Source organism: Aspergillus clavatus, genomic scaffold (genome assembly GCF_000002715.2).
Source record: "Aspergillus clavatus NRRL 1 1099423829805 genomic scaffold, whole genome shotgun sequence".
Classification (NCBI taxonomy): Eukaryota; Fungi; Ascomycota; class Eurotiomycetes; order Eurotiales; family Aspergillaceae; genus Aspergillus; species Aspergillus clavatus.
The window spans coordinates 3212666-3237410 of NW_001517094.1; the positions used below are offsets into that span (position 1 = coordinate 3212666).

The following is a 24745-nucleotide window of genomic DNA, read 5'->3' on the forward strand; positions in this document are numbered from 1 at the left end:
ACTGCTAGAGGAGGAGGAGGAAGAGGAGGAGAATCCGTGGTTGAGGTTGTCGTCGTCTTCTTCTTGTCCTTGTCCTTGTCCGGATCCTCTTTCTTGGGGGAGCGTTTGGATTTGTGACGAGCGAAAAGTTGCGGCAGAACCATTCTTCACTTTCTCTCTCTATCTCTCTCTCTCTCCCGGATAATAATGATAATGGAAATTCTTCTGCTTTCCGTCGTTTTCTGACGCTTTTTCCGTCACTCTTTTTTTTTTTTTTTTTTCCTGGCGATTCTCCAGTAAGGCCCGGTTGAGGTGCTGATTGGCGGAGCACGATCGAAGGTCAACGAAGGCGGTGGAATCCCTTTTTTTTTTTTTCTTCCTATATCAGTTTGTCACACTTGGTCACTTTGGATAGGAGAGGACCCCAAGTCAAGGAGGAAGAGGAAGAGATAGAGAAGAGAGAGAGAGAGAGAGATGACAAGAAGACTGAAGCGATCAAGCTGTGAATAATGGTCAGAGCTTAAGCAGAGAAGAACAAGGCAGCCATGATAGCAACAGCAGCAGCAGCAGTAGTAGTTAGTTAGCTCTATGGTGACTGTAGATCGAACGGGTAGACAGACTATGATGGCTACCTATGGCTATGGTGCTCTGAATGAACCGGAATTTTAATAAAAACAACACCTCCTCAATCATCAACCGCTGCAATACTCGATATTATATCCCCCCGATCAACCGGTCTTGTTGTCCTTCCACGCCTCCATGCCCACTTCCAAAAAAACCAGGAGGCTGGTGATCAACTGCTGCTGCTTAGCGTCCCAACTCCTACACAGTACACGGCTGAGGACGGAGGACAGGGGATTGGATACAGGTCCTCCATGTTCGATATCTCGATTCTTTCTAATCTACTCGAAGTAAGCTATCTAGTCTGTCACGTCTCTTGAGTCTTGACTATCTGCCCGAGATGGGTTATCTATTCCTGTCCACTGTCCAGTGTCCAGTGTCCAGTGTCCACTGTTCCATCAACAATGGTGTGATGGACTAAGGTATGTGACAATTGACGAGCATAATAATAAACCCATGATCAGCGCCCGGGAAAAAAAAAAAGAAAGAAAGAAATCCACCCACCTGAGCCAGTCACTACTGAGGAGTGACTACTGACTACTGACAAGTCATCGACTAGTCCAAGCGCTCTCGACTGAACAATGATCCAATCCAACCGCCCGAGACATGGAGATGAATGAGATGGACCACAGCGGCAGCGGCTACAGCAGTCAGCAGTCAGTCAGCAACCCTTGAACGTCCCAATTTCGATCGCCGTGCCAATTTTTTTTTTTCCAACGTTCTTCACATCTCGGACGAGCTGGACGGATATAACTCCATTAGTCCCTACGTACTCCGTACACAGTATTACTTCCGTCTGGTCTATGCTCCGGTGTCTCCAGTCTCCACCCGTTCTCGTCCTCGTCCAGCATCACTTACTGGCTAAGGCTAGATAGATAGTAGATACCCTACCCTACTCTACCTTTTTCCTGTCCAACTGGCAACTGCCCATCCGATCCGCTCTTTGGCTCCATGTCTCTCGGAAATGGCAATGGCAATGGCATGCAAGATCGACTCCATCAGTCCGTCGGGGCGTACTGTAGACTGGTTCTGGACCTGGCCGACCCCCCTCCCATCTGTCCGGCCGGTCTTTTGCTTCATGATTTCGCTTTGTCGGCGTCAGGGGGGGGGTATTGTTCTTCTGCGGTACTTCGGGTTACTTACTATGTCCTCCGGATAACTGCTTGGATCTGATTCCTGGATCAGAAGTACGATGTATAGGCACGTGAATCATGGGCTATCGCAGAGATCAGTGAGTGGTTGAGATGGGGTTTTATCGCCTCCTCTTCATTACTATTGTGTGTGCTGATGCACTCGGGTTTCCACCTGCGACTACTAACTACAAAGCAACACCCCAAGACACAGCGTCCATCGTCCAAACACTTGGTCTACAAGGTAGATAAGATAGATAGGTAGTCATAACTCATCAATTATGGACCAAAGAAAAAAAAAAAAAAAAAAGTAAAATATGCAGGCTCTCTAACTCCATCTATACCCAAAACCCAAATCTAAACTCCATCCATGCACACCCGCAGCACTCTCTCCTTCCCACTCCCCAACACAACCTCATCCAAACGGACTCCGGTTCATCCGCCTCGCGATCTCCGTCCACCGCGACCCCCTCCCCTCCCCTCCCACCGAGCCTGGCCATTCGGCAGTCCCATCGCGGTACTCCCCCCGCACATCCACATCCGCATAGAGGAAAGTAGAACCAGAATCAGAATCAGAGCCTCCCACAGCCAGCATCTGCCCTCCCAGCGGCCGATCGAAATAATGCCGCTCATACGGCGGCGGGACTTCCTCCACCGCCTGCGTCTGCCTCAGCGATAGGTCCATGGAGCGCGAGTGCGTCAGCACGGGCGGCCGGCGGCTCGCCGCGGCCCAGTTGACGTCGCCCCAGGTCGAGGACGGTGAGGACGGCGAGGCGCCTGCGCTGGTGATGATCCAGATGCTCTCGCTTTCGATCCAGGTGAGGCGGCGTGGTGCGCGGGCCGGGTGGTGGGTGTGTTGGGAGCTGGGGGCGTGGGCGTGGGCGTGGGCGCGGGCGCGGGCGTAGGCGTAGGCGTTGTTGTAGGTGGTTGTGGGCGTGTAGCTGTGGCGGGAGGTGTTTGTGTCGAGGGTGAGGTGGGGTTGGTTTCTTTGTCGGTGCTGGTGCCGGTGTTTCTGGCGGGGGTGGGCGAGAGCGTCGGCTGATGCGGGCCGTTGCGGGAGGTAGCTGGCCCGTAGCCTTTGCTCGGGCTCGGGCTCGGGGTGTGGCGTGGCGAAGAGGGCGTGGTCGAGGTGGATTTGCGGGATGGACATGGTGAATCTGGGGTCGGCAATGGGTGGTCCTTCGAGGGAGGAGAGGTCCATGGGGAGAGGACGGAGGGTCATGGCAGCATTTATCTTGCTTTGGGGTTGACGAACTTCGCTGGCTCAATGCGATCAGGTTCGTACAGGTTCGTATCGGAGCTAGATTCCCCTTGGCCTGTCCCTGCGTAGGTTCATGAAGTCCACAAAGTATGGGGTCAGTGGCGCGAGATACGAGACCCTAAGAGGCGGATGGAGCCAAAAAATAATGTCGGAATACGATGTGGGCTGGAAGGGGCACCCTGGGCCAAGTCAACAAAGATCCCTTGTATCACGGAGAGCGTCGAATGTCGATATAGAAAATGGAGGTTTGATGGCAAAACAAGCAGGAATGTGTCCTCGCCTTACCAGGAGTATATATGTCGGGATCCTTCCGGCTGGTGCTGATGCTGATGCTGAGGACGAGGCGGTGCTTCCCAGCAGCAACAACACCAGAACAAAAAAAAAAAAAACCAACAGTACCAGACAACAAAGACAACAAAGACAACAAAGGTGGCATCTCCATTGGAAGTCTGCGCCGCCTTAGCGGATCAACCACCTGAGTTCCAACCCTGTCTGCAGGGACTAGGAAGCATCGGCGGATCTAGTCGGTGTCAGAACGGGTCACCGTTACCCTCACTCTCACCTTCAAACCCCCACCATGACCCTCAATCATATCCGATCTGACAAGGCGACGAGATCGTTCTGCGAGATTACCAGAAGCCTCAAAAATGGATATGGCCCCGCCGCGCTTGAACTTCATGTAAGTGATACGTTCTGTACCAAGAACCATGGCAGAGGATTCGCTAAGCCTGGCTATTTGAAGAAAGCCATGACTAAGGCATCCACCGGGCCAGGTCAAGCCTTACAGGGAGAGCCAGTTGCATTATCTGTGTCCTGTCATTGTGAAGCAATGAGATGCCCCGAAAACGGCAAAGGGGGGGGGGTGTATCTAGCGGGTGTGGCAGGGCAGACGGAGTTGTTGGGAGAGAGTTGGGTGTTCGCAGCAAAAAAAAAAGCACTGCCACTTCCAACCTGACCGCTTCTTTGACCTCAAATATATCCGCGAATCCGCCCCATTTGATCTAAAGAAAGAGGATTTGCCAAGTAGTTAGGTGGCCTGAAGGGCTGACTTGAGATTGGGGTTCTTTGTTTAAATGGTACGAGTTGACCACCGTATTTTCATCGAGGGGAGAATCTTTGTTCTTTGTTGGGATGTTCGGCGATGTTCCCATCCTGTTGGCCATCGTCCGAGTTTCCGCTGGGCTCAGCCTTGTAGAAAAATCAATGACATGATTCTGTTGGAGCTTGGACGCCAGTTCCAGTCACACGGACCAGATCTGAATTTCGGAGGAATATGTACTCGGACCACGACCTGTTGTGTCACATCCAGTTCGCTGGATAGATGAAGATTTGGAAACTGCCAGATTGCCAAGATACCGAATGACTGTAGTGAACAATATAATATAATTACTTAGACAGACATCAAGTCCAATAGCTAATCATATCCAAGCAAGAAAATAATATATACGAAGTGATATATGTAAAGCAAAAAGGTATACTACTCTTCCCCAAGTCCATGACTATTCACACATTCCGGTCAACAACGAATCCAGGATCACCATCCGAACCGACCATCCTTCACATCAAAGGATTGATCTAAGCCAGGAAGAGAGCGGCGGCGGCGGCGGCACCAGCAAAGGCGAAAGAGTGGCCGATAGCGTTGGCGCCACCGGTGGAGAGGGCAACGAGGGCGGTGGTGGAGGGACTGTTTTCTTAATTAGCTCGCTTGCTTCTCTTCCTAATCATCTCATCTTCTCGGCATGAAAAACTTACGTGGTCTTTCCGGTAGGGCCAGCACCGCTGGGGATGACAGGGACGGAAGAGTGACCAGAGCCACCAGCAGGGCCGCTAGGAGTAGCAACGGGGACGGTGATGGTAGAGTAGGTGACGGTGGGCACACAGGTGGTCACGGCGATAACGGAGGTGGTGACACCGTGGCCGCTGGGGGCGGTGTTGGTGTGAACAGGGATGACGGGGAGGCTGCTGCTGGAGTGCTCAGGGCTGGCACCGCTGGGGCCGGCGGGGGTTCCAGTCTCGGCGGTCTTGGTTGAAACAGTCTCAGCGGTCTTGGTGGAAGCAGTGACCGTGGGGACCGAGTGAGTGGTCTCGGTGGAAGCAGTGACCGTGGGGACCGAGTGAGTGGTCACGGCGGCAGCACCCTCGGGGGTGGTGGCACGAGCCGGGCAGTTGGTCACGGTGGGAGCGCAGGAGGTGATGGTCACATCCTCGGTCTCGTAGACGGTCTCAACGGCACCGTTGGGGAGAGCAGCGGCCAGGCCGGCGAGGAGAGCAATGGAAGCAGCAGTGAAACGCATCTTGATGGTTGTTTGAGTTGGTTAGGTTTTTTTTGGTGGAAATGAGCCGTCAAGGCAAAGGGTTTGATTTTCGTTTAGAAAAAGAGAGTGTTGATAGTTGGGGTTTTAAAGAGAGTGGCTGACCGAAGTCAAGAGTAGCAAGTTGCGTCAAGCAGGTAAAGGAAGTCTGGGCTTGGGAGAGAAAGAAAGAGAAAAGAAGAAACGAAGGAGGGAGATGTCTGGGGGCTTTTTGTATGAACGGGGAGATTAACGCTGGAGATCATCTCAGGGGGGGGGGATTTGGGCTTGTACTCTGTAAGTTCGTAGGTTAGTGGATTAGTCGAGAGGGTGGATGGGGGCTGCAGGTTTCGCTGTTCTCAATGGCGAATGGCTTCACTAGATCTGAGTCAATCAGTAGGTCAACCACTGAGTAGATAGTTAATAATATAATAATAGATTACATGATTTCACGTCTTCCATTATTATTATTATTATTATTAGTATGGAGTAGTGTTATTAGTTTTATTATGGTTACTGTTCGCATCGACTAGACAACTAGTGAAATACCTACTACCTAGTAAGATAGTCACTAGGTAGTATCGAGTACCAACTATCAACTCATCAGATACCCTGTAAGCATTGGTTATTGAGATTAGTTCATCGGCGACCATTGGAATGCTGTTGATCCCGCTGCTCTATTGCTTGTTCGAGTAACGTTGCTTGACTTTGAACCCCTGAGGGTCAAACTAGCGAACCTACAGCGACCATTACATATGGTGGTGTGTAGGAAGAAGTTAGGTGAATCTGATATAGTTATCTCCATTAACATCAACATCAACATCAACATTCAGATACTTTCCTCAAGGTATGTGTCTCTTGTACAGGTACCGAGGAGTATCAGTAGTAAGGTAGGTAGGTAGTGTCACCTCAGTATTGTACTATGAACAAAGAACCCATCCAATCTCATCAGCCAAGTGACCACGATGTTGGGGTGTCCTGTTTCATGTTTTGAACTGTCAACCAATGACAAGCTTACCCCAGCCTCAGACGCTGTTCCTGAATGCGTGGTCCACTCACGACTCCCCTCTTTTATCCCGCTGTGGCGCTTCATCCCGCTGGCTTACCAATCAAGTGACCGCAGGTGGAGATGCGCTGCTCCACTTACCCCTGGGTCCTTTATTTTGATTTGAATTTTGGTCGCAGCTCAAGATGGAGTCTCCTTACCACCGACATCATTTCATGGCAGTCATTCCATTCTTCTTCAGGTCTATCACAACAAGTTAAATCATGCCTTGTGTGGGAGAGTATCTATCTATGGAGTACCTATGGAGCACATCCAACCATCAAACTCGATCAAAATACATCAGTCAACAAATCCTCCTGCGTCTCTTTCAAGCACCCGTTGAATGTACCTGCAGCTCAGACTCTTAGACCTTTGCGCTCTTGCGCTCTTGCAGTAGTACGGACGGCTAGGCTAAGTCGAAGCTGAAATGAAACACCCCTGCCAGGGCCCAGGCTAAAAAAGCACCCCAAGAGTCCAAGACATTCTGACAGAAAACCGAAGCACGACTACTGACTCGGGGTCTTAGCGAGGGCATCGAGATTCGAGACACGGTCCTTGAGACGCCACTGTTACACTTGTTGGAGTGCTTAATCAAAGCTTAGTGGATTCGGTGGTCTTGTATGATGTATCCAGAAGGTACGGAGTAGTTTGTCCGGAACTCCTGATTCCTGAACTCCTGGTGCACAAGCCATCTCCTCCGGAGTCTCCTGTCCCCTCGAGCGAGCTAGACAGAGACTATGAGGGGGATAAGAATAGAACATCTCAACTATTGAGACAGGACTTGCTAAGAGATACCCCTGAGGCCCTGCCCAACAAGTAGCAATTGAAATGAACAGGGACAGGTGGCTTGGGTCTACGGATACTAGCTAGACTCAGAAGAAGTCAGAACGCCAACCGAGACTCTATCAATAACATCAGTGCGATATGTGGTGGGATATTATCATATTAGACGAACAATATTGAATATGTAATCCACACTTACAGTCCACAGTCCACACTCCTATGCCGACAGCTCGTGGCCGTGCCATGCTTGGAGCCTTGGTAAATGGTAACAGGAAAATCAACCGCATTGGCAAATCAGAAAGATCCGCTCTTGTATGAATGCTGGTTCCTGAATTATCCCTAGAGACTCCCGTATCATCGTACGGCGTACTACTTCATAGAACCAGCCCTACCGGAATATTGATGCTCCAGTGGAGTGTGACTGACTGACTGTGAGACCTCTGATCTGAATCCAATCTATCCCTGACCATGACCAGGAAAAAGGGGTTCGACCGTTCGGTCCAGTCGAACAGCAACAGCGTTGCAGGCTTGCAGCAATCGAGATAGCTCAATTACCACCTACAAGCTAAGACACTGTTTCTTTGAATAGAAATGGGATGAACTATAGTAAAGAGGACTATCATACTATGGAGCTAGAGAGGAGGTTGGACTATCATTCCCGATGGAGTTATGATGACCACCCACCCAAGACTGGTTGACGTAGTGTCAACAGTCACCACGCCGCAGGGTTTTGTTCATGTGCCGCAGTGCCAGAGATGAACCGGAACGGTCTTCAGGTCTTCACACCGAGCAGGAATTTACCGCCCGAGATCTCGATCACATCACAGATATTCGATATTTGGTGGGGAGTGTGATGAACTGCGAGCGAGGATCGTCGGACGCCGCGCGTCTACTCTGTACAACACCAAGTTTACACTCTGTGGCTTATCTACAATGTAGACTTGAATATGGTGTACGGGTAGATATGCATCACAGATTCATAAGTCGTACAAGGATAGAGGGTCAGTGCATTGAGATATGTATAATAATATATATATATATATATATATATATAGTTGATCAGATCCCCAGAGTCATCATCCACAAGTGCCGAGATTCTATTCTACGGAGTATTACTCTGACAAGACTGTCGTTGTCGCCGATCAATACATTGCCAATCAGGGAGGTAAGGGCTCACAGTCTGTGACGTCGTCTATTCAGTCCGTGATTGCTTCAGGTTCTTCAGGTTCTTCAGTTTGACCATGTCGGGAATCAGGACGATTCAGTCATCAGTCATCGGTGTTATTGCTGTGCGGCTATTAAAACCATTGGTGGGTCTCCATATCGATTGCTCATTGAATCCGCAAGATGCAGTCAGTCAATAAAATGACACAAGTGACCGAATTGTCTGGGACCAGTAGATCTGTGAGATGATGTCAATATCCCACCTCAAATGTCGATTGAATCTGAGATGGTGATCACCCGGCTGAGGCTGAGGATTCCATAGTCATAGACTCATGCCGTAGAATCGAGGGTGGATCTCAGCCAGCGACTCAAAAGGACATAGCCATCCAGAACCAGAGTTCCAGTCTGCACAAGCCACACTACTCCCCGAGTATTTTAAGCACACTTGAAGGGTCTGAACTCTGAACTCTGAAACACTCCCTTCACCAAGGGACAAAGGTGGCTTGAGGGTGGTTTGGCAGAAGGGTTCGTAGTTTGTACTTTGTAATCTGCATTTCTGCAACTTTGGATCCTGTCAGAAAATTGGATCGGGATCATTTTTCTGGTCCTCGTAGGCTCGTAGCCAGAACAGAATGAATTCTGAGATCTGATTTTTTTTTTCATGGATGCCTAGTGGTGCCGGAGTGCCTGAGTGCCTGAGTGCCTAGCTGTCTAGGTGCCTGAAGGCCTCAAAAATCAACAAATACTCGGAATCAACAGAGTCAGTCGAGAGAATGAAGCAAGAATAACAACAACAACAATAATAATAATAAGACAGCTACGGACAAATTTAGATTCTCATAGTCATAGCTCCCTTCTCGTCTCTTGGACAGCACCATATATAGCACCCGACACCAGACTATCTCTAGGCGCCCTTTTGAAACAGGCCGGTTCCACCACTGTGAGCTCTATGATTAGTATCTGATTTGACCATCACCACGATGGAACTGGAGAATGACATGGATATAATAATCAATGTTGATCGATAGCAAGAGCAAGTAACAAGTATTGAAGCAATAACCATCTTCTCTGCTATCTATCTATAAACTATAAACTATAAACCCTCTTGTTCTCCGTTGGTGGTTTATTCCACGCCAACTGTCGCTTACTACTTTCTTTCTTACTCTTGTTGCGCTTCCCCGACCGTTGGGCCATCATCTCCAGTTCTCTCCATCCACCATCCAACTAAACTACTGCTCTTGGTTCATCGATCTCTCTTTTTTTCTTGGGTTTGTCTCAAACAAAACACACACACACACACACAAAATAAAAGAAGGGAACAGAGAGATCCCCAACGTTCGTTTATCTATCTATCTATCTATCTATCTATCTATCTCTTGATTGATTGTGGTTTTTTGATTCTTCTTCTACTTCTTCTACTTCTCTCATCCTCCGAACTTTTGTATTCTTACCCCTCCTTGTTCTTCCGCCGCGTGTACGGTTACTACTACTACCTCCTTCCACTACGACTACGACGACCACAACGACAACGACGACGGTATCGATTCCCCCCCCCCACCTCCCCGGCCCCACGGCCTCTTGGTCTTTCTTAAAAGTCCATCGCTCGAGTCTCCCTATTCATCGTCCGACGTCTGTTGTCGGCCTTTCCGCTCTATCCAACTCGTGAATCGTCGCCGATCTGGCTACCCTGGCTGATCCCAACGAGTTGTTCTTGCCGGGTGAGAGGCAAAACAACCTCGCCATGTCGTCCTCTCCCGCCGTTCCTTTGCTCAGACCACCCGTGCCTGGCAATCGCAACAACAGCGGTGGCCCTCGACCTCCCAAGCTCACCCTAGGCATTCCTCCATCCCCCAACACCAGACCGGTCACCGGCAATGGCGTGCCCACCCTCGCTGCCCCCGAAGCGCCCAAGCCGCAGCAACGGCCCTCGACCCGTCCCGCTCTTCCTCAACTCCGCCTCGCAACCCCCATGGGCAGCAGCTCCAATGTCCCGCGGGAAGTCCCTCGACTGGCAAACGGTAGGCCGGCCCCGCCGCCGCTGGCCACCACCGGTCTGAACGATTCCAACGCCCACTCGACATCCAGCAGCTTCACCTACCTCGACGGCAAGGCCAGCGGTCCTGCCTCGGCCTCGTCCTCAAATTACTCGGCTCTCTCGTTTGCTATGGGTCTCCGCCAACCGCACGGCAGCACCCCGGATCCGTCGTCGGCCATCAGCTCGGTGTATTCCGACCGTGAGGGCGGCGTGCCCATGGAGCGGGACAACAGCGTCAACGGACTTCTCCCGGATTTGGATAAGTTGAGTCTGGAAAAGGGCAGGCCCCTGGACGTCGACGATCTGGATGATGAAGGCTGGTTGGCTGCTAGTGAGAAGAAGAAGATCATTGAGCTGGGCAGTCTTGGGGAGGGCGCAGGAGGTGCTGTGACACGGTGCAAGCTCAAGGATGGAAAGACCGTTTTTGCATTGAAGGTGATTTTTTTTTTCTTTTATCTCGTACGGGATGGGCCCTTGTGTCTCTTTTACTAATTGGTTCTCTTGCTAGATCATCACTACCGATCCCAATCCGGATGTGAAAAAGCAGATTGTGCGAGAGCTGAACTTCAACAAGGACTGTGCGTCTGAACACATTTGCCGCTACTATGGTGCCTTTATGGATAAGTCGACCGGGACCATCTCCATTGCCATGGAGTTTTGCGAGGGAGGTAGCTTGGACAGTATCTACAAAGAGGTCAAGAAGCTAGGAGGGCGGACGGGAGAAAAAGTCCTCGGCAAGGTCGCAGAGGGGGTCTTGAATGGTTTGACATATTTGCACAGCAGAAAGATTATCCATCGAGGTACGCACTTTTTTTTTTTTTTTTTTTTTTTTTTTTTTGAGTCTTGGGAATTTGCGGGTTTGTGCTGACAGGTCAGATATCAAACCTTCCAATATCCTCCTATGTCGAAATGGCCAAGTGAAGCTCTGTGACTTTGGTGTCAGCGGGGAATTCGGGACCAAAGGCGACGCCAATACCTTCATCGGCACCTCGTATTATATGGCCCCGGAACGTATCACAGGTCAATCCTATACCATCACCTCCGATGTGTGGTCGCTCGGCGTGACTTTGCTCGAGGTAGCCCAGCACCGGTTCCCATTCCCCGCCGATGGCACAGAGATGCAGCCACGAGCCGGATTGATCGATCTTCTTACCTACATTGTTCGTCAACCCATCCCCAAGCTCAAAGATGAGCCGGAAAATCATATTCGCTGGTCTGATAACTTCAAATACTTTATTGAATGCTGGTATGTTTCTCCCCCGGCCCCGCCGCCTTTTCTTTTGGCCTGGTGCCTTTGTACGTTACTGACTGCAGGTAGTCTTGAGAAAGAACCCCCACGAAGAGCCACACCCTGGCGGATGCTGGACCATCCCTGGATGCGGGACATGAAAAACAAAAAGGTCAACATGGCCAACTTTATCCGACAAGTGTGGGGCTGGCAAGACTGAGTCTGCTTGTTCACACTCCACCCGTCCCATCTCATCACCATCTGCGAACGGGACTTGGGTCTAATTCTACCTCTACTATAATGCCCCTTGCATATATTACGGTCTTTCCTTAACGCTTACAAGTGGCTGGGCCTGCTTGGTTGACCAGGACGTCAGAAAAGCATACGACTTGTTCGAACTCATGACACTCCCTTTTTTTGGGGGGGGGGGGGCATCTTTCTAATCGCGGATGCCGGTGCTAGATATTCCACCTTTCCACCATTTGATTCGAATTTCATCCTCATCTAGGTTTCATGCATGTCCTCGGTTCCATCCGAACGGCAAAAGAAGCGAAGTGGAAGAAGAGTCTAGGCGAGCAGCAGTGCTGACGCAAATGGACCCAGCATGGCTGCCGCGAAAGAAACCAGAGCTGAGCTGAGCTGAATCGCCGGCATGCTATTCCTGTGTTTGTGATTTTTGAATCCATACAGCGTGAAGTTTGCACACATCATCTCTGCTTTTTTTTTTTTTTTTTTTTTTTCTTTTCTCTTTCCCCTTCCGTTTTTCCATATCTTGCGATTTGTATGTTGTTCTTGGCGGGTCATGGGTTTAGTCGATAATTGAAAATATCTCATTTCATTTCATTTGACTCGATTCGCGTCTATTTGGGAGTTTCAAACATTTTCACAAGGTCACTCACACAGGTCAATCTTCTAGCCTACTTAGTCAGGAGCAAGCCAGACCAGCCGGAGAACTGCCGTAAGTGGTCGCCAGGCGGGTTGTGCTTGGACAGTAACTCGTCATATCGCGTCCTACGACCACATCCCATCCTAAGTCTGCAAGAAACAAGAAACCAGAATGAATACCGATGACGCTGGATGCAATTCTATGGATCTGTCTCCGTATCTGTATCAGACGCCATATGCATGAATGCATGCATGCATGCATATATGTGTGTAGGTATGTATGTAAGTCATGTGTAATATGTAATGCAGATAAAAAAAAGACCTCCAGCACGCTAAATCCCACAGCTCTAAACCCCCAGACGCGCCGCGCCGCATGGGCTTCTTGACTACCTACCTACCTATCTATCTACCTAACTAACTAACGAAGTAACACAATCTAGGTCATTCCAGCTCACCCATCAAGACCGATTCACCGGCTGCGCGCCAAGAACCCAGCCGATCCCGCTCGCCAGCCCGCCCGTCACCATGTTACTCACAACGTCGCGCTTGCGGACGCGGCTCCCCGCCGAAGAGGGCGTGAGGTCGTCGTCGTCGTTGTTGGGGTCGGCGTGGGCGTGTGGCTGGGCGCCGCGCAGCGGGAAGGAGTGCATGTTGACGTTGGCGTTGACGTTCTTCTGGAGGGCGCGCGCGGCGCCGCGGGCTACCTCGAAGAGGCCCATGGGGGCGTCTTCGAGGTGCGAGCGGTCGCGCTGGGCGCGGATGCGCGCGGCGTGCTGGCGCCGCGTGTCGAAGGCGTCCTGCTCCGTGTCGGTGGGGCCGAAGCCGCCCGGGACGGCGCTGAGGGTGAGCGTGTCGCCCTTGGCGTCCCAGGCTTCTTCTTCGGCCGATTCGCGCGTGCGGAGCACGGCCATTTCCTCGTCGCAGCGGCGCCAGGCGCCCAGGATCTCCGGGAGAGGATCCGGGTAGGGGACGAGGGTGAGGGCCAGGGAGAGGAGTTCCATGCGCTGGGAGAGTTGGGTGATCTGGGTTTGGAGGGAGGGGGCTGCGGGGGACGCGGGGGCGCGGTAGCGGCCGGCATTGTAGACGGCGCGCCAGGAGATGTCGTCTTTGATGTCTGGGTTGGTGAGCGGGGAGGTGGTGGGGAGGAGGGAGGGTGGGGTGAGCCGCGTGAGGATGTAGGAGTATGCGGTGCCGAAGTCGTCGGCGGAGAGGGCGGAGGAGATGGCGAGGGACATGATGCGCCGCTCGGCCGTGACGACTGCGTCCTTTGGTGGCGAAAGGGCGGTGCCGGATGGAGAACTCTGGTCTTCAGCGGTGCTCGATGGCAGCCCGGCCTCGACCAGGTTCCGTCCAATGAAGAGGAGGTCGTCGAGTTTCGTGTAGCTTCTGGGATTCTGATCGAGTACTTTTTCGATCAGAGAAAGAGGGTCCGAGTGGACCCGGATGCTGACCGGTTGGAAAGGGACGCCGTGCTGTAGGGTCAACGAGTAGAACGAGAGAGCGTGTGTTGCTGATATGAGCGACTGGATCTGCTGGAAGGATATGGAGCCTGGAAAATGTGGTCGGAAGGCTTGCAGACTGCGCGAGTAGACTCGTTAGTCGGGTCGTCCTACTTCAAGTGGCTGCGGTGAACTCACATGTCAAACGCCTTCTTCATCCCTCCACGCGTCCTATTGCCATTGCTTGCATTGTCATAGGCCGTGAAAATGGCGTCTTTGACGGCTTGCTCGACCTGAGCTGGGCTTAAAGGAGCCGGACTAGCCTTTGTGTATATATCCACCGCCAGTTGATATTCTACATCTTGTTAGCGGCACTTACTAGGATAAGACGCCGTTGACTCACCTCTAGCCTCCAGAAGGGCCCTCAGTATTTCGATTTCAACAACATCCCGAGAAATATTCCAAAACAATCCATGGCATGTTGAGTGCTTGGCAGTCTGCTCGGACGATTCTCTCTGCCAATCACGAAGCCACAGCAATTGCTGGCGGATCTTCTGCCAATTCCGACCAGATTTCGGATGCTGAGCAATCGAGCTCAGCGTAGTACGTAATTCCAGAAGTTGCATCTCATCGTTACTGTGTAGGCACAGGTTCGCAGCCTGTCTGCATGGAATCGGATACCCCAGGTTGTCCAGCACCTGTAGGGAAAGAAGAATGGCACTAAGAAACGAGATCGAAGAAGCAGATGGGCGGGTCAAGGGGTTGGAGTTTGAGAGCAACGCATTCTGCAGGAGGCTGACGCGCGACGTGGATGGAATCTCGCCTGCATCGAACGTCACCGCAGGCACCGGAGAATCCTCCGATACAGCCAACAAGGACTCTTCAAGGCCTAGTAGCTCTGCAACATGCGTGAGGATCTGTATTGAGCCCTCTAGAGCGGATCTGCTAGTATCGGGGCTCGCGTAGATTACAGCAAGGCCTGACTGCCCGTAACGAGTGCGGAGATCTGTCCTTTCATCCTGTGAGAGATGTTGGCTTTCCTCTTCATAGCCTCCAAGATCCACATCCTCGGGCCCCCTCCATTGAGTATAGGCGTTGACCACGTTCTCATGGTCTACCAGGCTATGCGACAGCAGCCATTCATTGACCTGTTGCCATACCACACCCGTCGTGGTCTTCGGGCGATCATTGTCCTCGGGGAGTGATATTGCACTCTGATTGGCGGCCTCATTGAGCCTGCGTCGTTTCGAGCGATTGCCGCCATAGATCCAGGCACCCACTAGCCCACGTAGATTCCGTACCATATCCATTTTGTCTTTTTGCGGACTCGTCATCGAAAGAAAGATGTTGATGGCGGTCTGATCGTCTAATGATTCGAGCGTATCTAGGGAGAACGTCTCATCTTGGCTCGGGTAGTATTCGTAGTTCAGGCGCAGGAGCGGTAGTATGCTCGAGATCAGCCAGGTGCGCACCCTGGGCGAGCGATGGTAGAATGGCAGCAGCAGATCGAGGATGAGAGGCTGGAGGCCAGTCTCGAAATCGATACGGTGCGCCCGATGGATGAGAAATTGAGTCAAGAGGTCTGAAGGCCCGCTGTCCTCGTCGTCATGATATCGTAGCGGCAGTAAACGAAGCTTGCGAACGCGTTTCCTTGCGACAGCCTCGGGCAGGCTCTGAGTGGCCGAGACGTCGATGTCTCCAGCTGCGAAATCCGAAGAAGGACCTTCCACTAGTTGCTCCAACACCGACGTGTAAGTCTGCGGTTCAATGCTCTCGGGAAGAAAGCTCAAAATGATGCGCAGCAGACGCTCCAAGGGCAAACAGCCGGGGAACTGTGCTTGGAGATGCGGGAGAGGTGCAACGTTCCCAGTAGCACACAGCTGGGTCGCTAGAAGAATCGCATGAGCGCCGGATAGTCCTGCCAAAACCGTCATGGCGAGTCACAGTAGAGCAGAGACTCTCTCATGGACGCGGAATCCAGAGAGACGAATGTAGTTTCTGGACAGTTGTCCATGTGCAAGATGGCCAGCGAAACGTAGACGTCAACGGGGCGGCGGCGGGCGCTCGGACCAACTGGGCGGAAACAGGCGAATTGAATCGTCAAAGTCGCAGCACTTCAACCTCTCCGCTTGCTCCATCCGCAGCGAACCTGCTATCCAAAGCCCCTCCTGCTGGTTAGGCCTCTTTTTGTTTCTTATCCCACCAACACCATGGCTTCTGGTTTCGGTCTCAATGGCGGTATGTGATGGTTTGCTGTGTTTTTTTCCCCGCCTAATTGTTGATTCATTTGTCCCCCAATTGACTTGTCATCTTGCCCTTTATTGAGCGGACATCTCCGGCTAATGCTTCTGCAATTGTTCAGGTCCCTCCCGCTGCTATGGCTTCTGGCAGGAGGTTCTCGGATGCTACGTCGTCAATGCCGGCGAGGGTGAGGTTGGCAAGAAGAAGTGCATGCCTGCCCTGGAGGATTACTACGAATGCCTGCACCACCGGAAAGAGGTACGCCTGCCGAGTCGATATGAGACATCAGCCCTTTTTGTTTTTTTTTTCTTTCCTTTCTCTGTGAAGTATCCATACAAGTAACCTCTCTAACGGCTTTCATTAATAGGCCCTCCGAACGATGAAGATGCAAGCCGCGTACCGCAAAGCGGAAGCCGCACACCCGCGTGAGAATGCGCCCAAGGCAGAACAGATTCGCAGCTTGGGTCTGTTAGGGAAGGAGGAAGAGGCATCCGCGTTGCTGGCCAAGTCATAGAGGGGGGATTGTACGCATACCAGGAGTGCGGTTACACGGATTATTGTCATTTTACTACTACCAGCCATGTGTCGCTTTACCACAATGGAATCTTCAATTGTACAGAAGCATGTCCGCTACAGGTTGTTTCGCTCGGGTCATGCCGAGGGTATTTGACATGACACGGTGCGCGTTTAGCTTGGAAAGGTTGAGTTTGACGCGCTCTCTCACAACGGTCGACCGGATTCGATAATACCTCTGCGCTTCGACTTTGTAATACGGAAGATATAAATAGCAATGGCTAGGATGACATGTGCCTAAGCTTTTTTTTCTTTTTTTTGTATTGTTTCAAATTTGATAATGAGGTGTCATCTAAACCTCTGGAAAGGGCAAAGCGTTGGGGGGTTTCTGTTGGTGTCATTGGGTTCATAGAAACTCATCAATATAATTATATATATATGTATATATATATGCTGACCATCTAAGAAGATAAGTTGATTCATACCTTCTATATCTTTGGCTCTTATTATTGACCCAAACTATATGACTCTTGAGAGTATCCCTTCGATACTATTAGTCTAATTGTTGGCTGCCAGAGTACCCTGGGTAGTAGATAAGTACTCGTTCCTAGAGCAGAAGACGTGATTAGGATAGAAAATGAGGCAAATCTGATAGGACAATGATATGAGTGAATGAACCTCATATTCAAGGAGATTCGATTCCCTTGACATTGCTGGGATGTCGCATATCAGTGGTCATGGCTCAGTGCTCCAGAGGACTGGACTAACTATCATAGATGCTTCTTCTCGAAGAATGCCGCCTCGAATATCTGTATCCATAGTCCATAACTCCCGCGTCCAAACAGAAGACCATCTGGCATTTTCTTGGCGTGTAGTCGGGAGATGAACCAAGCTACAATGGCGGCTGGTTTGTGCAGGATGAGACGGGAAAAAAACGGATAAGTGAAGTCGAAAGCTGTCCAGGGGACTCTTTCCCCCGTAGTCTGATCCTATCCAGAGCTATCTATCTATCTATCTATCTATCTATCTAACTGGGGAGCATATCGGATACCTATTCACCACCCAATCCCACCATCATCATGACTTGACTCTAATTTGCAGGAAATAATTTCGCGGCGTCGATCCAGGCGAGGGATAGTCACGTGATCTAAAGAAAACCTTTACGGGAGTGGAGGCACCTAAGCCACTTTGGGTCTAGCGCAGTCAGGCCAAACATGGGTAGGCGCGCCCAGCCAAAGAGACCCCCAATGATATAAACAGCCTGCGTGACCTCGAGACAAGAGAAAAAGGTCGATGATCCAGGACGACGACCGGACCAGTCGTCTGAAACTTACGTACCGACTGAATACACCCGCCAGGACCTGTGACCGATTACCTACCCTACCTCAGGACCAGGTACGTCCACCCACCAAACGCGGCTCAACATCTTTATATTTCTTTTTTTTTTTTTTTTTTTTTTTCTTTTTTGAATTATTTCCGTTCGAGAAAGCGATAAAATCTCCGTCAGCTCTCGACTATCAGAAGAATCTCCACTCTTCGTTCCATCAATCTCTCCTCAATCTTTCCCATCGATGGCTGTGGCGCGGGTGTAACGATCTCTGTGTATTTTACCATACCTCCTACCTTACCCTTCTTCGTTACCTTTACTTCCGAACTACCTCACACTGCGGCGTCTTCGAGACGCTTCATCTTCAACAACGTCGCCTTTTGCTTCGATTTTTTTTTCTTTTCCCCTTCTTCTTCTTTTGTATTTGTGTTTACACTTATATACCCCCTACGCGCATAATTTCTTGTTTTCTTCCATTGCTGCCTTTCACTTCCTCTTTTGCTATCTGTGGCAAAAGTGACAGCCCGTCATGACTTCCAGGTAAGAATCCGGCTGTTTCCCGTATCGTATACATACCCATGACGCTAACCGTTTGCGCTTTAGACTTGATCGTCTTGTCACGTGAGTTTTCTCTCGCCAAGAGCCTCCTTCCCGATCCCTGTTTGCCCACTAACCAATCACTGTTGCAGATTACTAGAGACTGGCAGTACGCCGCTCATCAGGAACACAGCCGCCCAGCAGCTGGCTGATGTGCAGAAGCAGCATCCAGATGAACTGTTCAATCTTCTCGGACGCATTCTGCCCTACCTGAGATCCAAATCATGGGATACGAGAACCGCTGCGGCCAAGGCAATCGGTCTGATCGTCGCCAATGCAGATGTCTTCGACCCTAACCAGGATGATGGCGAGGAGATCAAGAAAGCTGAGGACGAGGATCTCGATGTCGACATCAAATCGGAAGAGTGTCCATTGTCCCCCTCGGATGACTCATTGCTCCAGCTCGAGCGTCTCGACCTCACTTCGATTCTGAAGTATGGAAAGCGACTTCTCGGTAGCGCAGGCAAGGAGTACGAGTATTCACTGGCTGCCATGGATCCTGCCTCTCGGCTGCAGCATCAGAAGAAGACGTTAACTTCCCGCCTGGGTCTCGCAGGAGAGTACATTGAGGATGACTTGATCAATGATAACGATCTTGTCACGAAGCCGACCTTGAAGGAGGATCCGTCGTTCGTCGCGGCGCGGGAGCACAGCATTCACAGCGCCTCTCAGCCCCTGGCATCGCCGATCGAGCCCCCGAATGGGGAGGAGTCGGGCTTGAGCAAGCGGCAGTTGAACCAGCTCAAGCGCAAGAACAAACAGAGCGCGAGACTGGGAGCTAATAAAGTTCGAGTGGTAGACCTAGCCTCGCGGAGACCCTCGGAGACCGTCACTACCCCATCCGTCGCCACGCCCCATCCCATCAAAACGGAAAACGGAGAGGAACGAAACGGCGATGCCAAGCCAGACTACTTCTCGTTGGAGCGGCCTGCTGGTGATGATGACTCCAAGATCGTCACAGAGTTCAAGGGTGCGGCGCCGGCGGTGGAAAATCCTTTGATCCAGCCAGAGATCACCGATGAAGGCTCGAGCCCGAACTGGCCATACGAGCTCATGTGCGATATCCTCATGGTCGATCTTTTCGATCCGAATTGGGAGGTCCGTCATGGTGCCGCGATGGCGCTGCGGGAGGTTGTCCGCGTCCAGGGTGCCGGTGCTGGTCGCGTGCAGGGGAAGAGCAGGGCCGAGAATGATGTCTTAAATCGCAAGTGGTTGGATGATCTTGCGTGCCGTCTCCTGTGTGTGCTCATGCTCGACCGCTTTGGTGACTACATCTCAGATAACGTCGTAGCTCCCATCCGGGAAACTGTCGGCCAGACACTAGGTGCGCTCTTATCCCAGCTCCCGTCACGATCGGTCATTGCCGTCTACAAGTGTCTGTATCGCATCATCATGCAGACTGATCTGGGCCTTGAACGACCTATCTGGGAGGTTTGCCACGGTGGCATGATTGGCCTGCGGTACCTTGTGGCGGTTCGCCAGGATGTGCTCATCAAGGACCCCAGACTCATGGACGGCGTCGTTGAGGCTGTCATGAAGGGTCTGGGAGACCACGACGACGATGTGCGGGCCGTGGGTGCAGCGACCCTCGTTCCCATCGCCGAAGAATTTGTCCAGACTCGTCAGAATACACTCGGCACTCTGATGACTATCGTTTGGGAATGCTTGTCCAACCTGCAGGACGACCTCAGCGCTAGTACCGGTTCGGTCATGGATCTGCTGGCTAAGCTATGCACTTTCCGAGAGGTCCTTGATGCGATGAAGGCCAATGCCGCGGTCAATCCGGAGTCGTCCTTCGGGAACTTGGTTCCCCGTCTCTACCCCTTCCTCCGACATACCATCACCAGCGTTCGCTCCGCTGTTCTTCGCGCCCTCATGACATTTCTACAACTTGAGGGAGACGGCACTAATGACTGGGTGAACGGGAAAGCGGTGCGCCTGATCTTCCAGAATCTGCTTGTGGAGCGAAATGAGGGTGTTTTGAAGCAGTCTCTCCAGGTCTGGTCAGAACTTCTCAAAGCCCTGGAGGCCCGCGGTTCGTTCAGCTCGGAGGCTGATCTTCTGGGCCATATACAGCCTCTGGTCACGCTGACTCTGGGTCCTTTCGGTGTCCCACGGTACCCCATTCCGATGAACGCCTCTCTATTCATCAAACCTTCGGGTGTGCCATTCCCCTCAAGCGCCGCAGCTCCTGCTCGGTCTTCTCCCAGCGCCACTGCGCCTGAAGGAATCAAGGGCCGTCGACGCAAGTCTGAGAAGAAAGAAGCACCGCCCCCGTCTGCTCACAATGTTGACGGCCATATGCTCCAGGGCGACATCGACCTTGTGGGTGCGGATACCATGCTGAGATCGAAGATCTATGCCGCCAGGGCATTGGGCCAGCTGTTGTTCTTCTGGGATAAGAACCAACTTCCGAGTCTGTGGCAGTCCATTCTGGAGGGTCTTTCTCATGCGGCCTCCACCTCGCAACTCTCGTCGGCTATGATAGTGGAAGAATATGCTAAGTTCTCGCGACCAAACGGCAAGTATGCCTCTACGCTGTGTGAGACTTTGCGTCCCATCATTGAGGGCGACCGTCCGCCATGGTACAGCGACATTGCATGCTACCTCCATGTTGCTCGGGCGCAGTGTCACTCATTGCTGAATACCTTCCGCGACCACGCGCATGTCCCTGGCTCCAGGTTACCGGCTCTTGCCGTTGTCGTTCAAGGCGATGCCGAGGCCGGACCCAACGCATTTTCACTATCCGACGCCGAAAAGGTCATTGGTCCCGACTTTGAGCGACTCAAGAAGAGCTTGACACCAGCTCAACGTATCACCGCTCTTCAGGTCCTCAACGATACTCGCGCAACCGCCGAGAGCGCGATATATGAGGCGCGGAACGTTAGGGACCAGAGAGATCTGCGTGTGCGGGCTGCTGCTGCCGGCGCCCTGGTGGCTTTGCAGGACATCCCCAAGAAACCAAGTCACATCATCAAGGGAATGATGGATAGCATCAAAAAGGAAGAGAACGCCGAGCTTCAGCAGCGCTCTGCCACTGCCATCGCCTCTCTTGTCGAGTACTATACCACCGCTGCGAAGCGCGGACCCGTCGACAAAGTAATCGGAAACCTTGTCAAGTACTGCTGCGTGGATACTTCCGAGACTCCCGAGTTCCACCACAATGCGACCCTCGAAAAATCCATCTTATCGCTTCGTAAGGAGGAGGACCGGCGCGACCATCCGGACGCTGCGAGGTTTGAGAGAGAGGCCAAGGAGGCCCGGGTTATGCGCCGTGGTGCTAAAGAAGCTTTGGAGCAATTGGCCGTCAAGTTTGGCTCCGAACTGATGGCCAAGGTACCCAATCTTGCTTCATTGATTGAACGGCCCTTGATGGAGACCCTGGCAGGCGAAGAATTGCCATCTAATATCCGTGATCCCGAAAACGAGCTGGGCCAGGAGGTTGTGGACGGACTGTCCACATTGCGTGCGCTCCTGCCCAAATTCAGCCCTGGACTTCACCAGTGGGTGGTCGGTCTCATGCCGCTTGTTGTCAAAGCGCTCCAATGTAAACTATCTGTTATTCGGTATGCGGCTGCCAAGTGCTTTGCCACTATCTGCAGCGTAATCACGGTTGAGGGGATGACCATGTTGGTTGAGAAGGTTCTGCCTACGATCAACAACGCTCTGGATGTTCACCACCGCCAAGGCGCTGTTGAGTGCATTTACCATCTGATCCATGTGATGGAAGACGGAATCCTGCCGTACGTCATCTTCCTTGTCGTTCCTGTGCTTGGTAGGATGAGCGACTCGGATAATGATGTGAGACTGCTGGCTACAACATCTTTCGCGACCCTGGTTAAACTGGTACCCTTGGAAGCTGGTATTCCCGACCCACCCGGTCTCTCGGAAGAACTACTCAAAGGTCGTGATCGGGAGAGGAAGTTCATGTCCCAAATGTTGGACGCTCGCAAAGTCGAGGAGTTCCAGATCCCTGTGGCGATCAAAGCGGAGCTTCGACCATATCAGCAGGAAGGTGTCAATTGGCTTGCTTTTCTCAACCGCTACAATCTCCATGGTATTCTCTGCGACGACATGGGTCTTGGTAAAACGCTGCAGACCATCTGTATCGTCGCCAGTGACCATCACCTGCGGGCCGAGGAATATGCTCAAAGCCAGAAGCCAGAGGTCAGAAAGCTTCCCTCGCTGATTGTCTGCCCGCCATCCCTTTCTGGGCATTGGCAACAAGAGTTGAAGCAGTATGCTCCGTTCCTGAAATCCGTCGCCTACGTCGGTCCTCCCGCAGAACGGTCCCGCCTGCAGAGTATGCTTCCCGATGCCGACATTGTCGTCACTTCTTACGACATTTGCCGGAACGACAACGAGGTCCTCAACCCAATCAACTGGAACTATTGCGTGCTGGATGAGGGTCATCTTATCAAGAACCCCAAGGCCAAGGTTACGATTGCGGTGAAACAGCTGCTGAGCAACCATCGTTTGATCCTTTCGGGTACTCCTATCCAAAACAATGTATTGGAGTTGTGGTCGCTCTTTGACTTCCTCATGCCTGGATTCCTCGGGACGGAAAAGGTCTTCTTGGATCGTTTCGCTAAGCCCATCGCGGCCAGCCGTTTCAGCAAATCGTCTTCGAAGGAGCAGGAAGCAGGAGCTCTGGCGATTGAGGCCCTTCACAAACAGGTCCTTCCCTTCTTGCTCCGTCGTCTCAAGGAAGAGGTTCTGAACGATCTTCCGCCCAAGATCATCCAGAACTACTACTGTGACCCTAGTGAGCTCCAGCGAAAACTGTTCGAGGATTTCACCAAGAAGGAGCAGAAGGCCCTGCAGGACAAGGTGGGAAGCTCTGAGAAATCGGACAAGGAGCACATCTTCCAAGCCCTGCAATACATGCGTCGTCTGTGCAACTCGCCAGCGCTCGTCGTCAAGGAAGGCCACAAGCAGTACAACGAGGTCCAACAATACCTTACCGCGAAGCACTCTCAGATCCGCGATGTTGCCCATGCACCGAAACTGGGCGCCTTGCGCGACCTGCTCGTCGACTGCGGCATTGGTGTGGACCCGCCCAGCGAAGGTGACCTGAGCAGCGCCAGCTATGTCAGCCCTCATCGAGCTCTGATTTTCTGCCAGATGAAGGAGATGCTGGATATCGTGCAGAGCGAGGTCTTCAAGAAGCTTCTCCCGTCAGTGCAGTTCCTCCGTCTCGACGGCAGTGTGGAGGCGACCAAGCGTCAGGACATCGTCAACCGCTTTAACACTGATCCCAGCTACGACGTGCTACTGCTGACAACCAGCGTCGGCGGCTTGGGTCTCAATTTGACTGGTGCCGACACGGTCATCTTCGTGGAACATGATTGGAACCCGCAGAAGGACATCCAGGCCATGGACCGCGCCCATCGTATCGGTCAGAAGAAGGTCGTTAACGTCTACCGGTTGATCACCCGTGGAACCCTGGAGGAGAAGATCTTAAAGTAAGTCCATCCCCTCCCCTCCCCGCATTCACAGCACGAAAAAAAAACTTCCTAACGAATACTTTTTTCTAGTCTCCAACGATTCAAGATCGACGTCGCCTCCACGGTTGTCAACCAACAGAACGCCGGCCTCGGCACCATGGACACAGACCAGCTCCTCGATCTGTTCAACCTCGGCGAGATCGCCGAAACGGCCGAGAAGCCCAGCGACGTTGCCGCCGCCGCCGGCAACGAAGTGGACATGGTCGACATCGACGGCAACGTCAAGGAGAAGGGCAAGAAGGGCTGGCTCGACGATCTCGGCGAACTTTGGGACGATCGCCAGTACCAGGAGGAGTATAACCTCGACTCCTTCCTGGCTACCATGAAAAACTAGCCTGGCATATCCCGCCAGGTGGGCAATACCTTATTTCTTTTCTTCTCTTTTCTTTGCTTCTCTGTTTTTGATCCTTTGATTTCAGCGGGTGGTTCTCTTCCTTCCTATCTTTTTTCCCCTTGCTTTGTGCTCTCCATGGACTTCCCCCATCCTGCATACGAGCACGAGCACGAGCACACGGCGTATTGAATTCAACCTGGAGGTTTCTTCGGCGTTTGGAATCGGTTACAATGACGACAAGCCAAAAACCACAACACAAAAAAGCGACAACGATATCTTACCTTGCCTACCTTACCTACCTACTTGACTTTCGCAACCTGTGTCGAAGGACCAGGGTATGGTGGTTCTTTATGTTCTTTATTTTC

At 52.0% G+C, this 24745-nt stretch overlaps 6 protein-coding genes across 6 annotated transcripts, besides 28 other annotated features; 3 read left to right on the forward strand and 3 right to left on the reverse strand.

The window, feature by feature from the left end:
• The first annotated feature begins 7 nt into the window (after positions 1–7).
• Positions 8–31: a microsatellite.
• A 118-nt stretch (positions 32–149) lies between these two features.
• Positions 150–176: a microsatellite.
• Positions 177–955: 779 nt separating this feature from the next.
• Positions 956–993: a microsatellite.
• Positions 957–993: a microsatellite.
• A 1152-nt stretch (positions 994–2145) lies between these two features.
• Positions 2146–2952, reverse strand: ACLA_028710 (uncharacterized protein; the record flags this gene model as incomplete). The annotated part of the gene is made up of 1 exon (XM_001269571.1): positions 2146–2952. One exon carries the CDS (start codon positions 2950–2952, stop codon positions 2146–2148), a length of 807 nt encoding a protein of 268 aa, XP_001269572.1.
• Positions 2598–2644: a microsatellite.
• Positions 2953–3345: 393 nt separating the features above from the next.
• Positions 3346–3418: a microsatellite.
• Positions 3392–3419: a microsatellite.
• A 1147-nt stretch (positions 3420–4566) lies between these two features.
• Positions 4567–5285, reverse strand: ACLA_028720 (GPI anchored serine-rich protein; the record flags this gene model as incomplete). Its single annotated transcript, XM_001269572.1, has 2 exons — positions 4567–4675; positions 4744–5285. The coding sequence occupies 2 exons, from the start codon at positions 5283–5285 to the stop codon at positions 4567–4569; spliced, it is 651 nt and encodes a 216-aa protein (XP_001269573.1).
• Positions 4583–4673: a microsatellite.
• Positions 5034–5114: a microsatellite.
• Positions 5286–5742: 457 nt separating the features above from the next.
• Positions 5743–5768: a microsatellite.
• Positions 5769–8125: 2357 nt separating this feature from the next.
• Positions 8126–8163: a microsatellite.
• Positions 8126–8164: a microsatellite.
• A 785-nt stretch (positions 8165–8949) lies between these two features.
• Positions 8950–8978: a microsatellite.
• Positions 8979–9051: 73 nt separating this feature from the next.
• Positions 9052–9086: a microsatellite.
• A 530-nt stretch (positions 9087–9616) lies between these two features.
• Positions 9617–9648: a microsatellite.
• Positions 9617–9649: a microsatellite.
• Positions 9650–9778: 129 nt separating this feature from the next.
• Positions 9779–9811: a microsatellite.
• Positions 9812–10015: 204 nt separating this feature from the next.
• ACLA_028730 (putative MAP kinase kinase (Mkk2)) lies at positions 10016–11757 on the forward strand (the record flags this gene model as incomplete). The annotated part of the gene is made up of 4 exons (XM_001269573.1): positions 10016–10744; positions 10818–11109; positions 11186–11555; positions 11628–11757. The coding sequence occupies 4 exons, from the start codon at positions 10016–10018 to the stop codon at positions 11755–11757; spliced, it is 1521 nt and encodes a 506-aa protein (XP_001269574.1).
• Positions 11118–11146: a microsatellite.
• Positions 11118–11147: a microsatellite.
• Positions 11758–12254: 497 nt separating the features above from the next.
• Positions 12255–12288: a microsatellite.
• A 370-nt stretch (positions 12289–12658) lies between these two features.
• Positions 12659–12707: a microsatellite.
• A 101-nt stretch (positions 12708–12808) lies between these two features.
• Positions 12809–12843: a microsatellite.
• Positions 12844–12880: 37 nt separating this feature from the next.
• ACLA_028740 (secretory pathway Sec39 family protein) lies at positions 12881–15795 on the reverse strand (the record flags this gene model as incomplete). The annotated part of the gene is made up of 3 exons (XM_001269574.1): positions 12881–14000; positions 14060–14216; positions 14265–15795. 3 exons carry the CDS (start codon positions 15793–15795, stop codon positions 12881–12883), a joined length of 2808 nt encoding a protein of 935 aa, XP_001269575.1.
• Positions 15796–16071: 276 nt separating this feature from the next.
• Positions 16072–16616, forward strand: ACLA_028750 (uncharacterized protein; the record flags this gene model as incomplete). The annotated part of the gene is made up of 3 exons (XM_001269575.1): positions 16072–16099; positions 16224–16360; positions 16470–16616. 3 exons carry the CDS (start codon positions 16072–16074, stop codon positions 16614–16616), a joined length of 312 nt encoding a protein of 103 aa, XP_001269576.1.
• Positions 16617–17044: 428 nt separating this feature from the next.
• Positions 17045–17067: a microsatellite.
• Positions 17068–17614: 547 nt separating this feature from the next.
• Positions 17615–17644: a microsatellite.
• Positions 17615–17645: a microsatellite.
• A 403-nt stretch (positions 17646–18048) lies between these two features.
• Positions 18049–18082: a microsatellite.
• Positions 18053–18081: a microsatellite.
• A 389-nt stretch (positions 18083–18471) lies between the features above and the next one.
• On the forward strand, positions 18472–24380 carry ACLA_028760 (DNA-binding ATPase; the record flags this gene model as incomplete). Its single annotated transcript, XM_001269576.1, has 4 exons — positions 18472–18482; positions 18546–18563; positions 18632–24004; positions 24077–24380. 4 exons carry the CDS (start codon positions 18472–18474, stop codon positions 24378–24380), a joined length of 5706 nt encoding a protein of 1901 aa, XP_001269577.1.
• A 33-nt stretch (positions 24381–24413) lies between these two features.
• Positions 24414–24443: a microsatellite.
• The last annotated feature ends 302 nt before the right edge of the window (positions 24444–24745 follow it).